The 24342-nt window shown below is 41.4% G+C and overlaps 2 protein-coding genes across 2 annotated transcripts in view; one reads left to right on the forward strand and one right to left on the reverse strand.

Annotated features, from left to right (window-relative positions):
• DGLUCY (D-glutamate cyclase) overlaps window positions 1-828 on the forward strand; it is a 51860-nt gene extending 51032 nt beyond the window's left edge. The window contains 1 exon segment of the mRNA XM_041471985.1: window positions 692-828. The gene's annotated coding sequence lies outside the window, so the exon portion shown is untranslated.
• GPR68 (G protein-coupled receptor 68) lies at window positions 7-21677 on the reverse strand. The gene is made up of 4 exons (XM_041471982.1): window positions 21598-21677; window positions 15564-15750; window positions 14678-14781; window positions 7-1468 (listed from the first exon to the last, which is right to left on the reverse strand). The coding sequence occupies exon 4, from the start codon at window positions 1332-1334 to the stop codon at window positions 258-260; it is 1077 nt and encodes a 358-aa protein (XP_041327916.1). The 5' UTR covers window positions 1335-1468; window positions 14678-14781; window positions 15564-15750; window positions 21598-21677; the 3' UTR covers window positions 7-257.
• Between the last annotated feature and the right edge of the window lie 2665 nt (window positions 21678-24342).

Below are 24342 nucleotides of genomic sequence, written 5' to 3' on the forward strand. Positions count from 1 at the left end.
GCTTATTCCAGTCAGTGAAGTCATCAAGACAAACAGGTCTTAAGTGGCAGCACAGATATGTGATTATAACTGAACTGACTTAGCACAAACTTTCCTCACTATTGCCAGCGTCCAAGCACCTCTAGAAACAGCTTCACTGCACAGCATTGCTCATAAGCCTTTGGGAGGTCACACTGTTGTAATACATGAAAAATTCAGACAGATACACAAACACGGCCGTAGCTGCAGGTGTAGGATTATGGTCCTTTTGATTAATGCTATAGGCTGTCTGCATTAGTTGTGAAGCAGTCCTTCATTCCAGCACCATCAAGTGGTATTTGTAATAAGCCTGGTTGTTGTTCATGCTGTTTTCTGTTGGGAGTTTCAGTTGTGTTTAGTGGATAGGATTCCTTCGTCTCAGTACTCAGATGGCCTAAGCATGTTAGACAAGAGTCTCTCATCTTGACAAAGTTCTGGTAAGTGCTTTCACTGGAAAAACAGTACAATACTGGGTCAGCAACACAGTTGAAAGTAGTTAACAGGAGAGAAATATGGTAAACATTAAATATTTTCTCAGCAAATGAGCAGTTGTTCTCCAACAAGCTACGAACTACAAGTAGGATGTGGTATGGTCCAAAGCAGACTAAAAATATGAAAACAGTGCTTGATACCAGTCTTTTAATTTGTATTTTCTTCTTCTTTTGGGTGCCAGGACTCTTGTGGACAACTCGTAAAATCCCACAGTAGGAGAAGACCAGCAGAAAGAAGGGGAAAAGGAAGCCAGCAGAGAAGCGATAGTAATTGACATTGTGCTCCCATTTCTTGATGGGGTAATGCTCAAAGCACACCAAGTGGCTCTCAGCATCCATACTGATCTCCCCGTGTGTGAAGACAAGGCAGCATGTGATAATTTCTTTGGCCCAGATGATGATGCTCACAATGGCAGCAGCCTTCATGGTCCGAAAGCGCTGGAACCGAAAGGGGTGCACCACGGCCAGGTAGCGGTCGATGGAGATGCAGCACAGGAAGCCCACGCTGATGTAGATGTTCTCATACAGGATGATGCCACAGACTTTGCACAGCAGCTCATCGTAGGTCCAGTTGTCATGCTGTAAAGCATACTGGAGCCAAAAAGGCAAAGAAAATATGTACAGCAGGTCTGCTATTGTCAAATTGCAAAGGTAAATACCTAATTCATTTTTAGCTTTGATCTGTAAATACCCATAGTACAGTGACAGGCAGTTAGCTGGCAAGCCTAATATAAACACAAATATGTACACCACAGGGGATAATGTCTCGTGGATATCATGATTAATATTGCATTTCTCAGTCGCATTCTCTGTGAAATTCACCATCTTCTACTTCTCCCTGTGTATCACTCATCAGGGTCCTCAATGTAAGACTTAATTACATTCAGTTTTCATGTAGAGTTTATTTCTTCCACAAACCCTTAGGCTGAAGTGATGACTTGCTGCAGAGTGTTAATAACCTGAAGATAAACACAAAGAAATATTTAGAAGGGATACAATTCTTAAATATAGAGTACACTTTTCAGAAAGCTGCCTTTTCCTAGCTCTAAGTCTTTGATAAAGATAAAGCCTCTCTGGGAAATCAAGGTTCACATAACTCCTAGTACGTAACAGAAAAGTGCCAGAAAATTATGTAATCCAGAATCACAAAAAAGTTACAAATGTTTGTTGTTTTAGCTTTGGAGGTATCTAAAATATGAAGAAGTATCATCTCTGGTTTACAGATGGGGCAGAAAAGCAGTAATCAGATTTGTCTACAATGAAAAAGGTGTCTCTGATAAAGCAGCAGCCCACACAGATTTCCTTAGAGGGTGTAGGGTGCACAAAACTCTTGATTATTAATTTCTATTTCTTAAATTTCCTTTTATATACAAGATACCATGTAATATGCAGTTCAATTCAGCAGGACGAAAAACAAAGGGAATTTTTAGCACTCTGTCTTACAGTTACTTATAAAAACAATCCAGAAAACAAGTTATCTTCCTCTGTTGGAAGGACATGGTGAAACTCTGGTACAATGCATCTCCATAGTCTCAGTTCTACAGGATGTGCTACTAAATATTCCTTATTTGCCATCAACTCCAAAACCCACACATTTATGACTTACACATTTTTATCTTTCCCTTTCATCTTCACTGAATATGACTGTAATTGTTTTCACCTGAAGAATCTGGTATAGTCCAAACACATACCCATAGAAGCCATTGCTATGGTATGCTCTACTGAGCTATACTGTAACTGTTTAATACACAAAAACCGCTGCTGACGCTGGATTAGCACTCAGTGCTGCTAGGTCAAACCTGGACCCAGCTCACAGTGGTGAAACCCTCAACTAAACAAGGAAATACCCCATCCAGCATTTTGTCACTGCATGGTACATTCACGTGGGCACAGATGCTCAGCACTGGAGGACAGCAGGGCAAACTGTGCCTGGTCTGAAGGGAAGGAATGCTTGTTTAACCTGGTGGTGCAGAACAGCAAGACTGTATTTCTTTCAATCTCTCCGCAGAAGATTCAGGGATGTTGGGTGTACCTTTGTAAGGTAATAATGGTACTCCTGTGTACTCTTTCACAGCTTCAGATACTATGGATTCAAAAGAAGCACTATCCAAAGATAAGGCCTTGCTGCTTTTTCCTGTTTGCTATGCTAATTTGCATTTTTGTCATCATCTTCTGTCCCATCTAGGAACATAAAATTTCTTCCAAGGCAATGCTTACAAAAACATGACCATGCTACAGTAAAATTACTGTCAGCTTTAGCATTTGAAGATGTTACTGTCAAATTATTTTTTTAATACTTTTTTTAATAGGGATAGATAGGCTTTACTCCTGTAGAAACTGAAAAAAAATCACTTGCTTTAAGCCAGAAAATATTTGCCTGGCTGAAATAAGTGATAAAACCTGCAAAGAATTTAATTTTTTAGCTTCAATCAGCATAATTCCACAGAATTCACAGCAAGCACATACAAATAAAAATTGGGATGTGGTTTTCATCCCTTTACTTTTACTTTTGCTTTCCAACAGAGGGAATGTCATCCCTGGTTTTGGTAGAAATATCCTTGGGAGCTCAGAAACTTTCAGTCATGAAACAACTGGCCAAGGTAAGTTCATCTCCCTCAAAACTTTTAACTCCACTGTCCAATGCAATTTGTGTGAAAGACTGCTCAAGTCTGGCACTCTGCTGTCCTCCACCTCTCAGTCTCAACAGCTCCTTTGGGGTTTAAGAGACTCATGCTCTCCACTGTGGCTGTCAGAACAGTTATAGTTCATTTATCAAGCTCAGCAGGAGAAATGCTGAGGGGACCCAGTCACAGGTACCTGTGGTTCAGTTTGAAGTTTGCTCTAGGAGCTTGCCATAAACTTCCCATGGAATAAATATGATAATGTTAGCAGTGCTGACATGTACAGCAGAAATCAATCACTAAAGTTATGTACAAAATTTCCCAAACACTGATACCTAGGGGCCATCAGCTCCTCTGTAACACTATGCAGTCTCTCCAAGGGTTCATAACCACCACATATCTCTTCCATCTGCAGACAAGGGCAGTGCACAGTATCTGTGCTGAGGCAGGTTTGATAACCTTCTTACCCCAACCCACCTTTTTAATCCAGAGCTCCAGGACTGAGTTTGTATTTCTGCATTTTCAGCATTTCTGTATAATGATTTTGTGACTTTTACATGTAAGGGTTTGCCTGAACAGGATGATTGGCACACCTTAGTTATTCTCTAAAATACCTAAAATCTGAGACCTGTCATCATATCTACCAGCACAATGCCCAGCCAGTGTCCAGCTCCTATTTGGTCAACAGGGCCAAATAGTAATCCAAAAGCTGTAGACAGTTTTGAAAATTCAGAGCTGTCTTTATATGTCTAGAACTGAGTTTCATTCAGTGTTACCCACTGAGTCATTATGGATCACATTTATGAGGAAAAGCAAATGTACTCTACAGCTGCAGTGTTTTTGAAAATGTTTCTTTTCCTCTAAGAACTCTAAATGTTTTTTATCAAATTATGTTTTCATACAGAGAATATAATTCTCTGTAATAAGTAAAATCATTTCTACTTAGTTTAAAAGTCTTGCCAGAATGCAGAATGTGAAGGAGGCAGCAAAAGTCTTATTGATACAATATTATGGTAATATAATATACACTTATGATTACAGCAACATTTCCTGCTCCTGGAGGAAATGCTGGATTGGGGTGTTCGAAGGGGCAATAAGAGAAGGTTGGCTGTAACAAATCTCTTTGCCTTGTGCTAAAAATCCCTCCCCAGTTTCAAAGATGGGGATGAAAAAGAAAGATCCAGATTCTTGTGCAATAGCTGTCTTATACTGCTGTTCTGGACAGTGGCAAGAGTGAGCCAGGAAATCCTTCCCTTGTTTCAGCCTCCTCAGTGTGTGGGCTCTGGGATGCCTTTGTACCCTTTGACCACTCATGCCTGGCTAAGGACAGACTCAGCAGCCACATGGAAATACAGAGGCAGTTCAACTTTTCCCAGCACCATGCACACTAAATATAGCTCTGCACCAGCCAGGGAGTGAAACTGTAGGATTTTTTCAACAAACCTGGTATCAAAGGACTGCACCAGCAGGTTTAAACAAATGAGTGTGGAAGAGCCCACTCTGTTGTTAAGAACATGTGATACAATACTTTACAAGCTGTCTGAAAAAGTGGAACATGAAGGAAAGGTGATGCAGGGTATAGAAGAGAAAAGATAAATAGCTCCCTCATTACTTATTGGCTACTTCTGTAAAGAGAGACGAGAAAAATTTTTTAAGTTTCTCTATGAAAAACATCTGGGGTGCAGACAACCATAATGCTGAAAGCAGATATGAACAGGAACACACAGGCATTTCTTTTAGAGAGCTTTAATATGGATATAGTGCAGCTGTGCGACTTCTTATTTTTTTATCATAGTTTATGTAACACCTTCAGTATCACGAATTTGCAGTCATTTCCAGGCAATATTTCTCTCTCCTATATGCCCACATTTTTTAGATGATACCCATCTAAGCCTAAGTCTTGGCAATATATTAAAAGACTCTCTTCACCTACATGAGCTCCAAACAATTCTCTTGTTCCTGGATTAAAAACAAAGGCAAGGATCCCAGAGCTTCAGAAAGCCTCACTTTTTCATGGTTTAAGCAAGCCAACTTTAATACTCACTGGAGAGTTCAACAACAGTTCTTTTCTTTCCCAACTCCTGTGTGCCTTAGCTGTTAACAAACACATGACTTGCCCCTGCACCATGAACCATGGGCAGCTCATGTGTTAAGTGCTGCCTGCTGGCAATGGCACAGGAAGCAGCCAGAGCCACTGGCAGCAACAGCCTCTTCACCTTGGACCAAGTAGTAGCATGGAGCCCAGGGGGACCTTTTCAGTTTCAGTGACACTGCTACAATTTTCATTGTAAGAAACCTGTCTGCAACTAGGCCTACATTTTTTGGCAGAGACAAACGGGACTGAACCAAAGAATTTCCTTGCTGGAATTTGCAACCGTTGTGCACTCAGCTTGTCTCATCCACACAGCATCCCACCTCCATTAACAGGGAGTGTAGCAGGCTTGTGTGCCTGCACGGTCTCTTGCTATTTAATCTGTCCTTGCACCTGTCATACAGTGCAGACAGGCCTGAGTCACTTGGCTGTCATTGCAGGACTTCAACTGTCCTGCAAATCTTGGAATCAGAAACCCAGGGTGGTTTCAGTTTAGGATTTGGTGCAGGTCATTATCGACACAAACACCAGCCCTAAAATTCACATGCTAAGCTTCCTTCAACACTTGCAGGTTTGTCAGATTATTTGATCCTGTTTCACAAAGCCTGGAAGCATAAGGTCAGATAAGAAGGCAGGGAAGTGATGAGCAGCAGAAGAGACATGGGACTGGTCAAACAACATAAAATAAGAAGGAAAGGCAGAGTAAGTTTGAGGGAAAGAAGTAGAAGAAAGCAGAAATTTGGGTGAACCACCAAGTATGAAGAAAGAGCACAATGATATTTGGGTTTAATCAGAAGAATTATGATGTAAAAGATGGATCTGTTGGAGCACAGAAACAAGACAAGAAGGGTGGAGCACTTCTACAAGGAAAGGATGAGAAAGTTGGAGTAGTTCAGCCTGGAGAGGAGAAGGCTTTGGGAGGACCTTGTTGCAGCCTTTCAGTACCTAAAGGGGACTTACAGAAAGATGGGGACAGACTTGTTAATCAGGATTTGTACCAACAAGACAAGGGGCAATGGTTTTATACCACAAGAGGGTAGAGTCAGACTACATACAAGGATGAATATTATTATGATGAGAGTGATAAAACACTAGCCCAGGTTACCCAGAGAGCTGATGGATGCCCCAACCCTGAAAACATTCAGGGTCAGGTTTGATGGGGCTCTGAGCAACCAGGTCTAGTTGAAGATGTCCCTGCTCATTGCAGGAGAGTTGGACTAGATGGCCTCTAAAGGCCCCTTCCAAACCAGACCATTCTGATTCTAGAAGGGTATCAAGTAGAAAGAGCCATTAAAGGCAATGAAAGATATTTCTAGTAACACAAAGTAAGTAAAGGAAGAGAAAGACAAATACATATGAAGCACAAACATATATTATTTTTATAATATAGAATTTAGATAATATAAATAATGTATAATAATTGTATCTATATTATGTATTATATAATCTATAACATATATATGTTATATATATTTATATAATATATAATATATAGTTTATGTGGTATATAAGTATATTTATATTAAGATAGCTGAAATATTTGCTGTTGCTTTTTATTCCAATCTTATTCCAGAATTCTTAACCAGTGTCTAACAAAATTATTTTTAACAATAGGATGGGGAATAGAGAATAGATCAGCAAAGGCTAACAGATATTTTAAAAAACTATGTGCACTCCAGAGGATTTAGTTACAGCAATTTGTGATTTATTGCTGGTAATGTTTCAGAAATTATGACAAATTGGGGTAAAACAGACATAACACTTTCTTTTGTGAAAAAGAGGAGTCAAACTGAGCTTCTGAACCAAAGTAATTTACATCTGTACAAAATCCATTCAGTGTTTGTAACTTGCAAGTGGATTTTTCTAATGTGAACATCTGATTACAATAATTATTACTCTGTATATCTGTTTCAGGTGAAGGGAACTGTAAAAATGTTCTGTATATTACAAATTACTTTTGTCATTATCAGATGACTTGTCTTATAAACCTATTGTCAAAGAAGGAAGTCAGCGACATTTTTTTCAGAAGCCACATAAACAAAAGACTAATTAGTCATCAATGTCCAATTTTTCCTAACACAGACATGCAATTTTTTACAGTCTAGAGAAAATCATTCCATTTTCTCCCTCTTTTGATATTTTGAGAATTCCATGTTCTGTTTCTATACCTTTCCATGTCAGGTTTTTATGACTTTGGACTTCTTTGTTTATGCCTGCACTTATAAAGGACAACTTGAGATGAAGGGCAAGGGAAACAGGTAGGATAATTAGTACAGTTAGTCCAATATCATAGAATCATAGAATAGTTTGGGGTGGAAGTGACCTTAAAAATTACCTAGTTCCAACCATGGGCAGGAACAGCTTCCACTAGACCAGGTTGCTCAAAGCCCTGTCCAGCTTGGCCTTGAACACTTAGGGATGGGGGCATCCACAGCTTATCAGGGAAACCTCTTTCAGTGCCGTACCACCCTTTACCTCTCACAGTAAAGAGCTTCTTCTTCCTACTATCCAATCTAAACCTAGTCTCTTTTAGCTTGAAGCCATTCCCTCTTGTCCTGTCACCACATGCCCTTGTAAAATGTCTTCCACCATCGTTCTTTTAGGCCTAGGAGGGTCTGTTCTGTGATCCTCCCCAGGCACAGAGGTGATGCTAACAGCTGGGTGGTACCCCAAGTCTGCCATTCTAGCCTTTTAAAAGATGGGTACAATGTTTCTGTTTTTCCAGTCACGTGGGACTTCTGACTGCCACAACTTCTCAGGTATCACAGACAGTACCTTGGCAAACACGTGCCTGTTCCCTCAGACTACTCACTCTATCTACACTACCACTTATTCTTTATCTAGTATTAGGGCCTTTTTGCCTCATGTGAGGTCTAAACAGCTGGTTGAGCACAAGAAAGTGCTGAAAAAAAATCTTTGGAAAATCCCTATTTATGGTAATAAGTTCATGCAATGTGTAATTTCAGGCAAACAGTCCAAGTAGTATCAGGGAGGTGAATCACAGCTGAAATTAGTCATGCTATAGCTGCCTCAAAGCTTTAAAAAATGACCCTCATTTGCCCCCCACTTCCTGCTGTAAAAGATCAACCAAGTGGACAACATGACCCTCCAAGTATTTCACTGCTGAGTTACTGTGACTATATCCTACCCACAGGGCACACGTTGAAGCTTTGTGTAGGACTTGCTCATGGCCCTGGAGCCAATGAGTGTATTGAGTACAGAACAGTGGGTGGAGGAAAACACATCATACCACTTCCTGCAGACATCTTAAATCACTCTATTACTCAGAGAAAAAACTCCAAATCTTCCTTTCCCGTCAAATAAAACTTCAACCAAGTCAGTGTCTCTCCCTTTCCCTCACAATCCTTCTTGACACAAAAGCCAAAAAAACATCCCATCTCTGTTGGAGAAGCAGCAGGCAAGTAATAATCAGTCACAGACAACAGAACTGCTTATAATTCCAAACGTGTACACTGATCCTCATTGAAAAGGACAATGCAAGAAAAGCCAAGATTACACAGGTCTTATTAGAAACCACAAAAGTCATGATCAACATACAATATTAGTAAGGAGCAAGAACTAGAACAACTGTTGTACCCTAGGACTGAGATATAGGAACTTCACCCTTCTGAGTTAAATGAGCTCTGATTCATTTTACCATTTACAGCCTTGGGGAAAATCATCCTTCTGATTCATTTTCCTAAACTGTATTATTGCCTCTTTTGATGCTGCAGCCTGCTCTGACAACAGCACAGTGCTACATCAGGCAATGATATCTTGCACTGAAGTCAGTGACTTCAGCTTGAATTCATATCTGTATTGCATTTCAATGACTTTTGCCTTTCTTGGATTGCCAGTGTGTCCCTGTAGCGCCAGGACTGCCACATAGCCCCTGTTTCACAGAGTGGCTACCCACAGGGAGCCATGGGAGTCACCCACAGATGTCTCTGCAGCCTGAGTATGAGCCATCCATTCACATACCATGGGCCATAGCACACTGCCAGCACCCTGTCCTGGCCAGTGCACCCCATCCTGGGCAGAGCACCCCATCCTGGGCAGCACAGACCAAGGCTGAGCAAAGAACTGGCTGTCAGCCTCTACCTTTGGCCAGGTGCTCATGCCCTGGAGCCAGTGAGTGTATTGAGAACAACTTGCTCTGTACCCACATGCTCACGCAGAAAGGGAATGGAATGCCAGCAACATGCATGGCAGTCCTTTCTGTCAAGCTTCCCCAGCTTCACTCAAGGGAAAACTTGTTCAAAAACTGACAAATTAGAGAATGAAGCGGGGACCAGATTATCTTTCTGCTTGCATCTTTTGTAATGCCACTCTGAACCCAAGGACCAGCACATCATACCCTCCAAACAAAACTATCTGAGTAACTAAAAGTCATTTGGAAAGCAGCCAAACACCCATCTATGCAATTTTTTTCTCCTTGTTTACTGATAATTCAATAGACAGGACTTATTGCACAGTGCTGCTGACAAGCTTGGGACATCCATAATCAATGCTTGACTAATAACACTTGACAACCAGCAAAGGCTGCCTGATAGAAAAATTTTGCTTGCTAGGTCTAACTGAAATGTGGTTGAAACTCTGGCATGTCTAAAGAGATTGAGCAGATCTCCCATTTAAGGAGAATGTTAGCATTTTCGTTATTTCATGCATCAGCAAATAATGATACATTCAATAAAGTAATTTCTTTTTAAAATGCCATCTTCTGCATATATGATTCAGTATGTGATTCATTTTGTACTGTAGAAGTTTTAAGACATGGTAAAATGAAAAGCTGCTTACAATATTTGAAGACGTTTCCCTTCCACTCCTCATTTTTCTTTGACTTAATTATTTTTCTTCTGTTTGGATTTATCTTAATCAAAGAGAATAAATTCATCATGGGATAGGAGCCCGTTTAACTGGAGCATCTAACACTGTGTGCACTGTTGCCATGTAAAAAACAAAAATCATTCTTTTGTGCCTTTGTACTATTTGTGTTTCCAGCTTACACTGCTCACCATTGTGCACTTCAGACATGTTTCTGTTCTAGATCTAATTCTTCTTAGTCTAGCACACCATCCGCCCTTCCACGCACTCCTGTTTAGCTATGCTCATTTCCTTTTAGGCTCAATTGAGTCTTTTTTTGGCTCTTGTTCTGTATTTCTGTATTTCTTCCTTAGATACAGAATTGGAGGGGTGGTGTGTGGAGTGCATTATGCATATGTATTTGTGCATGTCTTCAAATATTTCCCATCTAGTTGGTAGAAACATAACTCTACTAAACTATCCCTTATTGCTATCTTTAATTAAATTTCTTCTCTTTTTTTCAGTTTCCCTTCTGGAGTTTACCCAAGTTTCCTGTAGAACTGACTCAATATTCACATGGAAGACATGTTCCTCCATTGTTATTTCTCTGTGTTCTCACGAGAAGCAGTGTGCGTTGCAGAAGGTTTTCCTCTGGCCTCTTTCCCTCGTTGCTGTTCTTGCTCCCTAGATGACTATTGAAAATGTCAGTCCTTTTTTTTTTCCACTTGAGGGTACAGGACTCCAATAACCTAGTTCCCAGTGGATTAATCACTTTGAATAAAGCGCTGGAGTCTGTGTCTGCAGGTTTGCTTACATTACCATTTCCTGATTTTCCATTTCTGGATAAAAGGTTCAACACGAAAACTGAGAAAAATAGTGGGAGAGGCATGACCTCATAGAAATGCAAACCCCCCACCCCCCTTCTTTAACAGTATCAAAGAAGCAATTCACAGCAAAAGCAACAACCTTGCTGTAAACCATTCACACTTCCAAACATGCTTCTGACCAGAGAAAAGGAAGAGAATCAAATGCTTGTTACAGGGGAGTTCTGATGAACTCATGAGGAGATGGAAAAGCTGGCACAGGAGATGTGAGATTCCAAATTGAAAGCTGTTCAGAAATCCAGGTCCTGCTTTGGGATGGAGGTGTAAAACCAGCTCTGAAATTTGGACATATGTTCAAATTCCAAATAATGATGTTCTGACATGATAGTCTCAGGGATTTTAGTTTGAGCCACTTGTAAATTTAAGAGACAATTGCTATTTTAAAAGCTATGTCTGAACAGTTCTTAAACATGGAGGATAAACCAGATACACCCTCTAATTAGATATGAGTAGACACTAAATCATTATCCATCACAGAGTATAAGCTCTCCTTCCTTGGCAGAAGGAAGATGAAATGTTTCCAGGTATAAAATGAAAACATTCTAATGGTTACTAAAATACTGAGTTAAAAGCAAGCCAAACCAAGAGATCTCTGAAATATTTCCATTCTTCCCTACTGATATTTTAGCATTTTATTCAGGTGTCATTAAAATGACTGAACGTTGACAGTTCAATTACATTTGCTTTTGTAATTAATTCGTTATTATCTCCCCTTCCTCTGTTGGCAACTCAACCTCTCTTCAAACCTTTGTGTCTTTACTGCTGGCCCATAGGACACAACAAGAGAAAGGAAGCTTGAGACCTTGCTGAATAAAGCAACAATGTTCAGAAAGGAAAGTCCAGGCTCATCCTAGCAGCAATGGCTCTCTGTAGCAATACCTGAGTGGAGAATGTCAGGAGGACAGCTCCTGTGGAGCAACAGGAACAGCAGCAGAGTGCCCTCTCTGTTACATGTAGGTCAGATCAGTTTTGCATTTTTATTTGATTCTGTCATGGTGACAGATCTGAGCCTAAGCAATCCCAGATCAAACTCCAAAGAGCTGCCTGGAGTCCTGCATCTCTCATTCAGGCTCTTACACAAGACAACCCAGCTAGAAGGAATTTTGTTGCCACAGAAACAATTTCTGGCAAGAGGGCTCCATGGAGAGGAACAGAGCATGTACTTTCAGGTGAGCCTGTTTCTCACTCTCCCTCTAACAGGGTTTTAAACCTATTGTTTTCACTTTTTCAGAAAAATTAGCTACAGCTTCCAGACAAAGTGCCTAAAAAGCTCTTGTTTTTCTACCCTATTAGCAGAGTTCAGAATGGTGTTTCTAGTGGAGAAAAAGTGTTACAGTGGATGTATCCCTTAGAGAATAAACTGTAATGTTTTTCTTAGCTGCTGTTGCTTACTAATACATTTAGTTAAAATTATTGGTCAGTTTCTTCTAAACATTAAAGCTGTTCTGTGTCTTTTCAAAAACAATTGCCACCAGCTGTCAGGGTCAGCAGCTCTGCAAATGCTTCAGCTGGCAGAATAACTCATAACAAGCAATAAAAGCACTCAGAATAAGCTTTATAGGAAAACTAAACATATTAGAGGAGACAAACAGCTAGTTATAAGGTAATGAGCCTCACAAGGCTGCCATGTCTGGAGTTCTCTTTCCACAGTTCTTCCCTTACAAATAATTACCAAGTTGTGTAAATGTCCTTGTGAGTGGACATAACTTCCTTTAGTTACCACCAAACTGGCACAATACAGCCATCAGCAGTGAAGCCCCAGGGCACCAAGAATGCACCCTCAGGTCAGGACTAGAAAAACTGGAAGGGAAGAAATTTTCTTCTCCATGCACTGTTCACTGGGATGCCATGAAAACTCACATTTAGAGCATCAGCTGGTTAACCTGAGTGACACCATCCACAAGGCTGGTAAGGTGAGGAAAATTTACTTTAATGCCCTCAACTTTGAACACCTGGTCCTGTGCAGCTGTGCTCAGCCACAGGTAAGAGGCTTCCTGTCTGTCTGAGCTCACAAGCAGCCTCAGGCTCACCCTAGTCAATGATATCTAGTACAATGACACCTGTGTACACCTAGCTCTGCAGAGACTCACTTCCTTCCCTTCTCTTCCCTTTCCCAAAATCCTCTCACTCAAGGTGTCAAGCGAAACAATTTTTTAATGAGATATTGGAACCACCAAATCTTTCTTCATTTAAAACTGTGATATTCAAATCACAGTGCTGTGATGTAAACATTGTCACCTCTGCTGTCACAGAACAACATACTTGTCTGATCCTATAAACCCAACATTTTTTTACAGGAAGTATTCTTCCTAGACCCTGTAAAGACTTCTAAAACTTTGGGGATGTACTTTCCATGTTATCATCTCTCCTACAGTTGTATAGCACTGAATGTTAAATAAACTGGAAATGGCATTCTTCTGCCTCTTTGCTCATGTAACAGAAAGGCTTTACAAGTGCCTGTGCAGGAGCAGCCTGCTATGGGGGAACAACAACACAGCAGCAGCAAGACGGGGAGGCAGAAAGAATAGGGGCAAGGACAGTAGAAAATTTTGTTTCTTCAAAGAAGAAATGAAAGAGTGGGTGTTAAATACACATGATTGACTACCTTTCACTGGCTTCTTGATTAAAGAAAACTTAAAAGAGGAAGTGGTTAGACACTCTGCTCTTCTGGGACTAGTGTGAATGCAGGGTGCTAGTGTGGAAAAAGTCACAGTGGGTACTGACTAAGATACTGCTCAGAAAGTCCCATAATGCTCACAGTGACACTATCACATCTTATGAGCCAACATGTAGCCATTTTTACTTACTTTACTGTTAAGTTCCCTTATATTTTTATTAATAAATATCTGCATGTGTTTTGAACAGGACAGGACAAGGTGTTACATTCTTCTAAACTCTCTATTTCTTAGCTTTCCTCCCCATGCAACACACAAAAGAAGAAAGCATCAGTCAGTGAATTGCTTTTTTTGTTTCTTTAAAAAGACTTACAAGCACATGAAAAATGTTCTCATAACAAGGACAAGCTACAATAACGAACAAGTTATTTATCCTACTGAAAAAAAAGATTACTTTCTCACCTGATGGATTTCACTTCTCTAAACAAGCCCTCACATTTCAAGTTTTCCAAGCCGGATTCTGAACAGCAGGAAGAAAAGTGGCTTGGTGTTTGGAAAATATAGTAATGACATACATTTGAGTTACAAAGACAAAACTATATAGGTGTACACAGAGCACCCACACATCAAGGTATGTGGTTTAACAGTTTCATGTTAGGTGTAACTTTTGGCTTGTGTTCTCAGGAGAAATAAAGTCACTTGCTAGTCCTTCAAAATATCTTGTATCTACTCAGCTTATACAGTACTAGTAAATGCTCTGAAAATTACTCCAGGAACTTATCTACAGGCTACTGCTCTGATTGCTTGCTGCAAACAACAAACAGTTTCTCAGTTTATCTTAACAATTTCCTTTCATCAATACAACTTGAACATTCAGCTTTCCTTGTTGGAAACTCAATTGGAACTCAAGAATTTTTTTTGGGGAAAACCTTTATTCAAAGTTCCTGTTAGTAAGAACTTTGCCAAGGAAATTAATTTTGAAGTTGTGAATTTTTTTGGACATGTTGCTTTGGTTGAGTCCTTGGAGTACCTCGTTGTTTTGCTTTAACAACTCAGCTAGAAAACTGTCTCACCACCTCTCCAGGGGTGAGACCCGCTCAGTGATGGAAAATTAACTTGCTTTCAAGAATGAATAGATAAAAATGAAACTCACCTGTTAGCAGAGTCTATGCAAAGTGAAGAGCACAAAACTTCCCTTCTCCTCACTCCTGCTCAGGCTGCTGGTGAAGCTTGTCCTCCTCCCAGCTGTGAGCAAGCCTGTCCGTGAAACAGCGCAGGAAAGGAGGAGGAGATTGTGTTTCAGCTCCTGTGCTCTTTATGGTTCATCTGTGAAGGAGTCAGCCCAGCCCAGCCCTCTCCTCCCTCACCCATTCATTCATAAGAGAGAGAGATGAGAGTGCCAAAAGCAGGCACTGAATACAGAGATTGCAAAGTACACGGGGCGGTGTTCCCAGCCGTCCCCACCGGCACACACACTGACCCGCAGAGAACTGCACTGTGATCACAGCAGCTGGTGCAGAGGCCAAATCCAGCTGCTTCCAGCTTATCTAAACACACACAGATGTTGCCTCATGCAGGCACATTGAAAAGTATACAGAGTGTTAGTGTTGTTATTAGTATCATTTACAGTAAATTGTTTCTAGAGCTCGAGGAGGTCAGACCATTACATCCAAACACAGCAGAAGGTGATCACTGCACAAGGAAGCATCTTCCCTCGCTGTGAAAGAGCAAGGACTGTGAGGGGGGGCAGTGCCTTCCCCTCTTGTCTATGCAGCCAGACAGACTGCAAAGGCATAAACAGATTGAAGGGCTTGCCCAAGGCCATCCAGGAAGGGTGTAGCAGATGAAAAAGCTGACCTCCTGCTAACTCACACCCCTACTCCCACAGGAGTGAAAGCTGCACTGTGGGATACGTTTAAATTGTCTCACTCAAATTGAAACACACTACTTTTAAAAACACAGATAAATACAAATTACACCATTGAAGCTGGAAATAAAAGCTGTTACCAGCTCGGGCTCTAAATTGGTGTGTAACTTACCTGATGCAGTGGTCTGCCATGCAGCTGTAGGGACACCAGTGGCACTGCATGGTCAGAGCAGCACCAAACCAGAGCTCTCTTCTGCTCACTGCAATGGGCAACAGTGCTCTGAGGACAGCCAGACACAGTGAGTCTGGAAACAGGAATCTTGTGCAGGGAACTCCAAGATGTCTTGTTCGTTTCCAACCTAGTGGAAAGCAGAGTGACATAAGCACAGAAAAAAATTAGAAAAAAATTAACCAAAACAGGGAGAAGACACAAGAATATTTAGAAAACTTGGAAATACTCCAGGAGTACCCATGGCTAACACCAGAAACAGTATCAAAAATAACTCTGCATTCCAAACACAGGCAAAGGGCTCTTCAGGTACAACAGGCGACCAAACAGCAGAACCCTTCCTCTGGCAGGGCTTCTGGCAGATCAGAGATCTAAAATTATCTGCAGGGTTAAGAAACGTCTCTGAGTTTCTGAGGAGGGAAGCAACAAAAGAAAATAGGAAGTTCTTTGACACGGTCATGAAAGGCTGCAACAAGCAGAGAACTGTCCTTTGCAGGCTCACCGTGCTGCTTGGAGGATGTCAGAGGTCAGGCAGCACACCTGGCTGAACAGGCAAGGCACAGTCTCCTGGAAGCACAGCCAGAGGCTGAACACCCCCTGCAGTATTAAGAAATATGAATGGTTGGTGTCAAATTTATTAGGACTACTGGGAATACTTCCTCTTCTGATTATTTATTGCTGTTGTTCGTGGTTTAATTTTTTTTTTTTTTTTACTCATTTAATCTTTATTATTTATTTTGAAATACATATACAACATTTATTAAGAAAACCACCCAGACTGGAACCTTTCAGGAAGTGAAATAAAACATTCGTTTCAACACTTCTTAATCCAAAGTTATGTACCCTTGGATACTGCAACACTTTTATTGAAGAATTTATAAAAGATGGTATTAAGAAAAAGAAATGCAGTAACTTCCTTAGAAGTATGTGCACTGTTCCTCAGTAAAAAGCAACAGGGCATTATACTGGGCTGTTGCCTTCCCTGAGAGCCTGTCTAGGGCAGAGACCATGTGGTAGCCAGTTCTCACTGGGGCTGCAGGGAAAGAATCCCACCTTCTGCAGGGTCTAGGCTGCAGGTAGGGAAGAAGCCCTGAGAAGACCCACAGATAGTGATTACCCTTTGGGTGACAGGGAAAGCAGAGGTACTGGCAGAGGTAACACTGTGGGCAGTATCTCTTTCCTGGTTCCCACCTTGGCTGCAGTTGTCCTGTCAGGCTGATGTGTGCACATGCTCAAAGATGTGTTACACCAATGCTGGATACAGGTGGGCGGAATATCCAGAAAGCACTGCCTGGACCTTGCTCATCAGACACAATACAGGTCTATCAGAGCAGGCTAAAAGGCAGCACTGACCCATGCAGCTGGTAGATTACACTTTGCAAGTGGAGCAGAAACAATGACTTCCACAAACCTCCCTCTCAGAAAATTCAGAGGAAAATAAACTCCAGAAAAATCCTGGGTTTGTTTCTTTTTCATCCAGACATTCTATTTTCTTTGTCTCAGCATGCAGATGCTGTAAAGCAAGTAACTAAAATAATGGGATTTAGGGGCTTGGGCCATCTGCCCTCATAACTTCCAAGGATGCAGAGCCATGTGTTGCAACATCGATCACACACAGTCACTGTGTGCTGGCAATATTTAAAACTCTCAAAATGAAAAGAAATAACATTTTTTGTAGCCTTTTCTGTCCATGAATTATACAGTAGTTTTGAAAGCTGACAAACAGCTATTACTCACTGCAAGCAGCAATTCTAGCTTTTCACTCGCTTTGGTCAAATCATTTTAATGTGTGTGATGATTAAGTAACACTGTTGAATTGAATTGCTCCTGGCTTGTGTATGTCAAAACCAGAAGAAGCTAGATTAAAAAAGAATGGAGCTTAACTGGTGTAATAAATGTCACAGATGCCATGGAAATGCAGCAGGAAGGAGGTAACCTAGACCATTTCCTTACCCATTGAGGAAAGCTAGACTAGCTCCTCTAGAGCTTCAGATTCTCTTAAATTGCCATTAAGGAAGAGTCTGCCTCACCTCTTACAATGTCTCCATACCATGGTTAGGGCTGTTCTTAAGAAGCTTGCACTAATATAAAAATCTTTACTTTCCATGTTTCCAATTAATTTATCTCGTTATTGCCCTTCTGTGAATGTACATGAAAAACAGACTGTTGCTACCTTTCTCAGTACCAATCATTTAAATGTCTGAGGATTAATCATGCTGTCCCTCTTAGATTTTTGCAGATTAAGCAACCTCACTTTTCCAGTGTTTTTTGTAGATAATGTTTTCCAGGCCTCTGCTCACCCACACTGGTCTCATTTCCAGTCATCAGCATCTCTCCTTAAGCACATTCCAGCAGAGGCCCTTTCTGGCAATGTTGGCATTAATTCCAAGTACCTGATCTATGCCTTGCCTGTGAGGGTCAACTTTCTGATGAAATTTGATTTAAATCCTTTCAAGCACCCATTTTGGTGAGGAAAAGAGGAAGACAAGTAAGTTCTCTCTTTTGCAGACAAGCCACAGAGACATTCCCATTTTGTACAGCTGAGTAACAAGAACTTGCTAATGCTCTTCCTGCTGCCACCCTAGAATCCCTGCCAGGCCAGCTCTTACACTGCCTGGTGGAGTGGCTGTGCAACAGAACACTTCACTTGTTCCAGAGGTTTCACTGCAGCCAGGCATCTTGCTTTATCCAGCTGCTCTCCTCCTATTTTCCTTTGCTTCTGCTCCTGTTCCCATCTGCACCATGTGGTATTTTTAACCTTTCCCACAAGTTAGAAGGGCAACAGGTTGTTCACAGGAACATGTGAACTTCCAGCAGGAAGTTTTCTCTGTCCTCGCTGGTGGTGTTTTCCAAGCTCCTTCAAAATTTAAAATCAAAAGCACTCAAAATGTCGTACTTTTGCTCACCTCAGTGGAGGCAGGAACCTGGAAGAGCAGCAAGGACTCAATAAGCTAGGCAGCGACAGCAAACCATCCCCACAGAGTTGGGTTTTTTTGCCAGATAACATATGCCTCTCTAACTCTTTCCTGAGGCAGAAAACATGTTTAATTTACACTGAAAATGCAATTTAACAATCTTTTGCACCTAGACGGCAAATGTCCAACAAAGAGACTCCATTTTGCACGCTAGAAATGGGCTTCATAGGGGTGAACTTGGCAACCAAGTAATACCAAGTGTGGTGGCTACATGTGGATTACCAGCCATCACCTGCAGAGGGTTAAGGACCTGTAGAGGATCAGCTGGCCTGTCCTAGAGTGCTCTGTGGTACAGCTGCAAGCACCCAGTTCTTCCCTTTGCATATAAAGGCAGAAAGGCCTCACTCTTACAGAGGAGTGAAGAGTGAGGTGGTATGAGCATCACACAGCTATCCAGGAGCTTTGCCCATTTCTGTTGACAACACTGAACAGTGCAGACACAAAAGAAGTGGAGAATGTAGAAATTTCTATGCCAAGATTATCAGAATTAATAAGAAAGTTTTTTCAAAATCTCGACGTCAAGGGCAGTGAAATTATCAGTAGCCATTACAGCTACTCTAGAATCCAGGCTAAAATACCACTGCTCTTGTTATCTGCAGAATAGACTGAATTAATTCTTCCCAATTATGATGCCCCTAGAGACACTGGCTTTGTTTACAAGGACCCATGGATGATTGTGGATGTGTTGATACACTATAAATGTATGCATGAACTTCCTTCCATTCAGCTATGGAAAAGAAGGCTGGTCACAGGTAAGTGGAGTCCATCAAGAGGGACAGCCATGTGGACTTGATCTCTTGTGCTGCTCCTCTTCCCCCTGTTAACAGGGATTTGGGAATTTTAGCTTGACAAGAACTGTAGTCATAAGGTAGTCCATACACCAGTGCCCCAGTGTGGTGAGGAAGATGGGCCTAAATGCCCTTGAACCAATACTTCAAGGACAAATAGTCCCCAATCTTCTATCAAAGTATGAATGTTCACAGTTCCTCAGATAATGGTGTTTGCCATAAAATACTGCTACAGACATCATGCTAAAAACAATAGACAGGGGTCACTGAGTTCACTTTTTGCTTTCCTTCTCACATTCAGTTTTAGATTCCCTTCTAAGTATATTGTCCTTTTCCAGATAAACCCCATGAAACAGATATAACCTGAGTTTAACATGTGAAGGGAACATTTCTTCTGATTTTACTTATAAAAATTCATGTGGATGAAATTTGATACAATAAAGTCTTGTTGGTATCTGTGTTCATTGATTTGCCTGATTACATAAGGAGAGAACAAGCACATGTTCGTATAGGGCAGGGTGGGAATTCAGGATCTGCCAAATGGGACTCTGTTACCATTGATATGGCTGCTTAAATAAACAAGGAAAAGGATCTGTGTTCACGGGAGCTAAATGTAGGTAATAGAACTGGGCTTCAGGAATTCCAAGTTTTTTTCAATTAAAGAAGCCAAAATAAGCAAGGAAGGAAATTCTAAAACAATGAAAATGATGTGGAAACTTGTACTGTTAAAAATACTGAAGACTAAATAGAAACAATATTGCCTCAATATGCAAACAGTGACATGGATCTTCTTAAATGCATCATCCTATGAGTAGTTTTAAGTGTTAGCTAGTTCCCACAAAGAATAAAGATAATACTCTGGGGTGAAGAACAGAAAGATGTCTAGTGCTGGGAAGGAGAAGTCACAAAGGAAGGAAATTTGCTGGAAATGAAATAGGCTTGGCCAGACTGTAGCTGGTTGCACTGTCTGAGCTGTAGGACAGGATCTAGCAAGAAGGCTCCTTCAAACACTTCATGCAAAGAATTTTCTACCAACACACCACATGGTTGCTGTTGGAAGAAGTAGTTTTAAGAGCACACCAAAACACTAAAAATATACTGCTCCACATCAAACATACATAACCCCACCTCCTTTAAGCCTCAGCTACCCAGGAGCAAGATGCCACTGTGTGGAAACACAAGACAAAACAGCAATAGCAGAGGGATCCTCCTGCCAGTGGAGGTACCAGAGCTGTGCTCTGGAGTGCACACAATGGTTCCCTCACTGGATGCTGCTTTAAACCTTTTGTGCTCTAACTGATCTAAAGCTACTCTGCATGGAGAAGGAACAACTGTCTCAGAAACCTGGGAGGCATGATGGAAACAGAGTACATAAACTGTACAGTGCTGATTACACCATGCTGTTAATGCAGCTTCCTAAAAAATTCTACCCTTTTACAGCGTTTACTGAAGGACCAAAAATGCTGTGAGCAAGCTCAAGAGACTGAACTAATTGAAAGTTACCAACTTCAGCTTAATTTTAGTTAAACCCCAACTAAATTGACAAAAGGTCTGTCCCATACAGTTTGTGCCTGCCTGTTTTCTCCATCTGCCTTTTCACAGAATCACAGAATATACTGGATTGGAAGAGACTCATAAGGAATTGAGTCCAATTCCCTGCTCCTTGCAGGACTATCTAACACTCAGTCACATGACTAAGAGCATCATCCGGATGCTCCTTGAACTCTAACAGGCTTTTACACTCCAGTGAGCAAGCAGTCCTTGTTCAGAAGATTGCAGGTGTAAGAAAAAGGTCCAAAGATTTTTTCTTCACATAAATTTCCCTGATTTGCATGATTTCTTCTACTTTCACTTATAGCCATGAAGGTCCTACAGGGGCACTGAAACTGATTGGGAGTTTTGCATCTTGTAGAAGGCTGAGATACTGCAGCTGAACACCCCCAGCAGCTCTAAAACACACTTATCTGTGGATTAGGTATTTTGTAGGCTCACAGTGCACAAAAATGCAAGTCCAAGTTTTGCATAAAAACTTGAGAACTAGAGGAAAAAAAAATTGTCTTGCAAAGGTGTAAGGAAGAAATGTTTCATGGGTTTAACAAGAACGGGATAATTTTTATTAGAGATAAGGGAACATAGGCTTCCAAATCACATAACCTTCAAAATACCCTGCCAAATGGTAAAACAATCACAGTAGTAGCCCTGTGCAACACTCACCTCAGCTCTTCAGACATACTTTTCCACTTCTTGCAGAAAACTCCCTCTTCCCTCCAATGCAAGTCTCTAGAGATGCCTCAGCAGTCCACTGGCAAGTTGTGCTTCTCCATCTGGAATAGCCTTCTCAAACTCTCATGTTCTTCCTTAGCAGCATGTTCCCAAACAAAAACTGTGCTTTTCTTGCCATTAGTGCATCTTGCACTTCCAGACCGCTCAACAACTGCAAAAGTGAGGTGATCTTTGACTTGTAAATTTCAGGGTTTTTTACATGGAGAGGATGCTTTCTGTTCCAAGTGTGGAATCAAAAGGCAGCCAGCACGTGATATTGGAGAGGAAGCAGGAGGATTTTATACTTTTATCTGATGATGTTTTCTTAAAGCAGAGGCCGTTAAGCTCTCCCATTAACCCTCTTATATCATAAATCAAAACCATTATAACACTATGGTATTCTATTAATCTGTTTCATTTCATTAGAGCTTGGTGCAATGAGTCTCACCAACAGCTTTTTTCCCTTTCCTAAGCACTCTCTCCTTCAGCAGAGTTTCAGATCACACCATAGGGTGTCACTGCAGAGGGAGCTGGGCTGCTTTTGTTTTCCCTCATGCAACACCACGGGCTGGTGTCGGTGCTCAGATCTGCTGCTCTTTTTCATTCTGGTATGCAACACACACATCACACACTGGCATGGTTTCACCATCAGAGCTCCATAATCCTCAGTTATGATAATCTTTGGATAAAAATGTTCAAGTATTTTAACTAGAACTGATTAGAACATCTGGGAATGATGAGCTGACAGTTTCCATGGCATCCTGTGTTATGTTTTGGACGTGTTTTACATTCCCAGTTTCTGTGGAATAACCACATTTTCATCATCCTGTTCCCAGGAGAAAACCAGTTTTGCTTCCCTACCGTGACATCCTAACCCCCACAAGAGTCAATAAATAAACTGTCTCTTCCACGTTTCAGCTGAGAGAAGCACAAGCACTCTTCCACTGGGCTCCTTACTCATCCATGTTACCCTTTAATGGGATTCTTCACAACCCTTCAAACCTGCACTAACCTCAGCTTTCTGCCACACTTCACCAAGCCACATTTCTGTCTTTAGGACACAGGTTAGCCTTTCAAGAACTTTGCTATTTGAGAAGCTATCGAACAGCAGCCCTTTATTTTCTAGTGCTCTCTTCAAGCTTTTGAAAAATTCCCTGTAACTGGAAAAACACCATTTACTTTTGCAAAGCTTGCCATAGCTTCTCCCAGTAACTTTAAACTCCTGTCAGTACTTTAATAAATCATAAATTTTTCATTCTTTTCCATCTGATGCCATTCTCTCCCAGTTCATATGGCAGCCTCTAGCATCAGCCTTCAAGAAAGACCTTCACGGCCCAGTGTAATTATCCAGTCTAGCAGCCCTTCAAAACAATAACTTCATTTCTTATTTCCAGTAACTGAATTATTTCACTCTGCACTGTTACATCAGATTAATTCTGCCTGGTACTGGTGATTTGTAAAAATATTCACAAATTTTCCACCTTGTCTTGAACATTTCCAGTGCTGTTTGGATCCGATATTCCATGATTCTGATGGGCAGGAAAGCAAATTTTAGGACAAATTTTTTTTGTGAAATCTACAACTGATTCCACACTCCACTTCCCCCTTCATGTAAAAATGCAAAACTATAATCAAATGCTTTCTGGACAGCTGTGTTCATGTTCAACCAGAAAAAGAAATGGAATTGTGTTGTTCTTTGTACATCAATTTAATATTCAAGCTGTAATCCTTTCACACGAGCCAACAATTTTTGTGTGTCTTCCATGTTCTGTCTTAAAAGTCATTTACCTGTAGCTGAGCTAGTATGTCCCTAAATGTCTGGACAATCAGAAATAATTTCTGACCACATGCTGATGCATGGTTTTCCTAAGCTAAGCACTAGGTTTTTTTTACAATATCCTTAGCACTTAGAACTTCCCTCCTTATAGAAAGCAAAAAGTAAATTCTCTTTTTTCAAATTCTTCTTCTGGTAGTTTTAACTTCTGAACTCAATTAACTGAAATCAGAAAAGGTCTGCTCACTTCACAATCAGGCCCCAAGTCCGAGAACGGCGGAAGAAATCTAAGGGGGAAAAGGTTTCCGTGACACGCTGCCGCTGTGAACGAGCTCAGATTTCTGGCTGCGGATATTCCCGGTCACTGCAGAGCACGCACCCCCCGCACCCATTCCCACAGCAGCCATTTATCCCACTTCAAACACACACCATCGTTTGTTTCCTTGAGTCAGACAGCCTCACTGCCTCCAGTCTGAGCGCACTGCAGGGAGCGGGTGCTGCCCAAGTCACAGCCCTTCTGCTTTCGTGGAAAACTGCTGCCAACTCAGCCGCCTCCTCGGGACGGATCCCCCTCAAAAACCCCACCTTTAGTAAAAACTCCATCTCGAGAATTATTGAGCCAATGAACGGTTTGAAGCGTTGAATCCAGCACCATTCGCAGCGCCACTTAGCACACAATTAGCAACCTTCAGGGAGCACACCCTTCCCTCCTGTCAGGAAGTATCAGCATCCTACAGCCCAAGCAGAGCTGGGAAAAGCCAGTGTGCCGAAGCCTGTGGCGCCGGGAGATCCCTTTTCCCCGGTGTCCAAGGGCAGGTCGCTGTGCCCCTCCCGCAGGCGGGCCCGGCCGCACAAGCCGCCGATTGGAACAGCTGCAATTTCATCTTCACTTCTTGGAAGGCATCAAGCAAGGGACGGGCAGG

The sequence above is a fragment of the Pyrgilauda ruficollis genome, unplaced genomic scaffold (genome assembly GCF_017590135.1).
Source record: "Pyrgilauda ruficollis isolate IOZ18807 unplaced genomic scaffold, ASM1759013v1 scaffold28, whole genome shotgun sequence".
NCBI classification, from domain to species: domain Eukaryota; kingdom Metazoa; phylum Chordata; class Aves; order Passeriformes; family Passeridae; genus Pyrgilauda; species Pyrgilauda ruficollis.